The sequence below is a fragment of the Verticillium alfalfae genome, genomic scaffold, assembly GCF_000150825.1.
Source record: "Verticillium alfalfae VaMs.102 supercont1.6 genomic scaffold, whole genome shotgun sequence".
NCBI lineage: Eukaryota > Fungi > Ascomycota > Sordariomycetes > Glomerellales > Plectosphaerellaceae > Verticillium > Verticillium alfalfae.
This window is the reverse complement of record NW_003315033.1, coordinates 1,054,318-1,056,962: the sequence shown is the minus strand read 5'-3', so window position 1 is coordinate 1,056,962 and position 2,645 is coordinate 1,054,318. Positions and strand designations below refer to the sequence as shown.

The 2,645-nt window shown below is 60.9% G+C and overlaps 2 protein-coding genes across 2 annotated transcripts; one reads left to right on the top strand and one right to left on the bottom strand.

Moving 5' to 3' along the window:
• Nucleotides 1–280: 280 nt before the first annotated feature.
• VDBG_05412 (grpE) lies at nucleotides 281–1,102 on the top strand (the record flags this gene model as incomplete). Its single annotated transcript, XM_003004253.1, has 2 exons — nucleotides 281–577; nucleotides 656–1,102. The coding sequence occupies 2 exons, from the start codon at nucleotides 281–283 to the stop codon at nucleotides 1,100–1,102; spliced, it is 744 nt and encodes a 247-aa protein (XP_003004299.1).
• Nucleotides 1,103–1,815: 713 nt separating this feature from the next.
• Nucleotides 1,816–2,643, bottom strand: VDBG_05411 (predicted protein; the record flags this gene model as incomplete). Its single annotated transcript, XM_003004252.1, has 1 exon — nucleotides 1,816–2,643. The coding sequence occupies one exon, from the start codon at nucleotides 2,641–2,643 to the stop codon at nucleotides 1,816–1,818; it is 828 nt and encodes a 275-aa protein (XP_003004298.1).
• Between the last annotated feature and the right edge of the window lie 2 nt (nucleotides 2,644–2,645).

The following is a 2,645-nucleotide window of genomic DNA, read 5'->3' as shown; positions in this document are numbered from 1 at the left end:
TCACCGGCCAGCGGCACCAGCTGGCAGCCGGCACTGACAGCAGACAGCTGCTAGCAGCAGCAGCCAACAGTAGGCACCAGCTAGCACCAGCACCATCACAGCTTGGCCCAGACCCTGCGCCTTCTCCCGTCAGCCGGTGACATCTGGACCCGATAAAATTTCAATTCCGCCTTCGCAACACCACACCTCATCACCAACCCAAACCTCACGCGACCACGAACACGACATTGTCATCCCTAACTTCCTCCCCCTAATATCACCATCCCCTTCCACATTCACCATGCTCCGCAAGGTCATCACCTCTGGCGCCCGCGCCACCCGCTCGGCCGCTCGTGCCCCCGCCGCGTCCCAGGCGCTCCTCCGCCCCCAATTCCAGCAGACCCAGACCTTCGCCCCGGCCTTCAGGTTACGCGCCGCCCAGCCCGCCGTGTCGCGATGGTACAGCTCCGAGCCCGACTCCAAGGCTGATGCCAAGGCCAAGGAGGGTGATGCCGCTGCCCCCGAGAGCGCCAACCCCGAGCTCGACGCCCTGAAGAAGCAGCTCGAGGCCAAGGAGAAGGAGGCCCTCGACTGGAAGGTGAGCATCCAATCCCAAAGCATACCCGGCCTCCCATGACAGCATGACGTCTCTAACAGATATCCTCCCTTCTTCCAGGACAAGTGCCTCCGCTCGGTCGCCGACTTCCGCAACCTCCAGGACCGCACGACCCGCGAGATGAAGTCGGCCCGCGACTTTGCCATCCAAAAGTTCGCCAAGGACCTCGTCGACTCGATCGACAACCTCGACCGCGCCCTCGGCATGGTGCCCGAGTCCAAGCTGTCGCCCGCCGCCGACGCCTCCGAGGCTGCCAAGGACCTCGCCAACCTGCACGAGGGTCTGCGCATGACCGAGACGGTCCTCATGAACACGCTCGAGAAGCACGGCCTCGAGCGCTTCAGCCCCGAGGCCGACAAGTTCAACCCCAACGAGCACGAGGCCACCTTCATGACGCCCCAGCCCGGCAAGGAGGACAACACCGTCTTCCACGTCCAGTCCAAGGGGTTCAAGCTCAACGGCCGCGTGCTGCGCGCTGCCAAGGTCGGCGTTGTCAAGAACCAATAAATGCCCAACCCTTTTGCCTCTTTGGAGATGCTTGATGCGCCTCCGCTGGCCGCGCAAGAGAGAGAGAGAGAGAGAGAGAGGGAGAGAGAGGAACGAATAAGAGAGATGAGGGGCGACGCTGCTTGAGGCGGGTCGCCCGTGTATTACTACTGAAACCAACAACAACTGCAACACAACCGACTTTGACACGGAATGCGCCATCAGGCTTTTCGTGTCAATGTGTACAATGCTCCCCTCATGACGGAAGAAGAAAGATCAGTGGAAGACGAAGACGGACGGAAGACGCCGTGTTCAATGTCTAGTCAACTGGACAGGCCGGGAAAAATGTATCTACATAAACTGCATGTGTGACATCGCAAATAGGCGTGGTCGGCGATGTATCAAGTATAGGACGGCGGAGAGTCGTCACGGCACGTCACTGGCGCGCAGCAAGCCCACGGGCAGTCAAGCGTTATACAAAATAATACTACATACTTGGACAGTCGCATCTGTTTCCCTGCTCGAAGAGTCGTGCTGTCCGCCATTTCGAAGTCCGCAAGAGGGTATCATCAGATGAATAGTGAAAAGGAGACCAACCAGGTCAAAAGACAAGCAGCCAGAAGACAAGCAAATAAGGAAAAGTCCAAACGCCTCATGTTGCCCAATTTTCCATCCCCTGTATTCGTCATCGCGCGCAAGGTCAGCAAAACAACAAAAGAAAAAAAAAAGATGTATCACTCCTCTGCCTCAGCATCACGCACCAACCGCTCCCAAACCTCCTCTCCAACCTCGGCCCTGACAGCCTCAATATCCTTCAGACCGGCCCTCTGGAGCTCCTTGTCGATGCCCTGCTGCACATCCAGGATATCCCGCTCAAGCCGGTCATGAACGGCCCGCGTCTCCCCGAGCGTCTGGCTCCTCAGCTTGAGCTGATACTTGACATCCTTCAAATGGCCGCTCACCTGCCGCAGGATGCGCCTGTTCTGCCTCGCAAGCTTCGAGCTGGCCGCGGCCTCCCGCGCGGCGAGAATGACGTCGACGCCAGCTCGCACGCTGCGCAGCTGTGCGCGCGTGGCCGCGAGCTGCGGCGTGAGCTCGGCGTCGCACCGCCGCGCGAGCGTCTCCTCCTGCGCGCGCCAGAGGCCTACCGTCTGCCAGCGCTGGGCCACGACGCCCTCGGCCGCTGAGGCGGGGATGCCGGCAAGCGTCCGTGACTGCGGCGACGTCAGGGCTGCGGCGACCTCGGTTTGCGTGTAGGGTCTGTTTTCCGATGAAGCCGTGGGCGGTGTGCTCGCGGGAGGGGCCGCCGCTTCGACGGCGTCCTGGGCGTCAGCGTCGCTCTTGTCGGCATCCTGGGCGTCGCGGAGGCGTTTGGCCATGAGCGGATCCATGCGGTCGTACATGTTGGTTGACCAGTTGCGGATCTGTGCCTTTGGGTGGAGGCCCGGGGGCGTGTAGACGATGGACGGCTCCGAGGGTAGGCTGTACATCGGAGACAGTGCGTCGCCGTCCTCGATGTCCTTCTGCCAGGTGAATTTATGTGCCATGCGGTCGGGAGGCATCT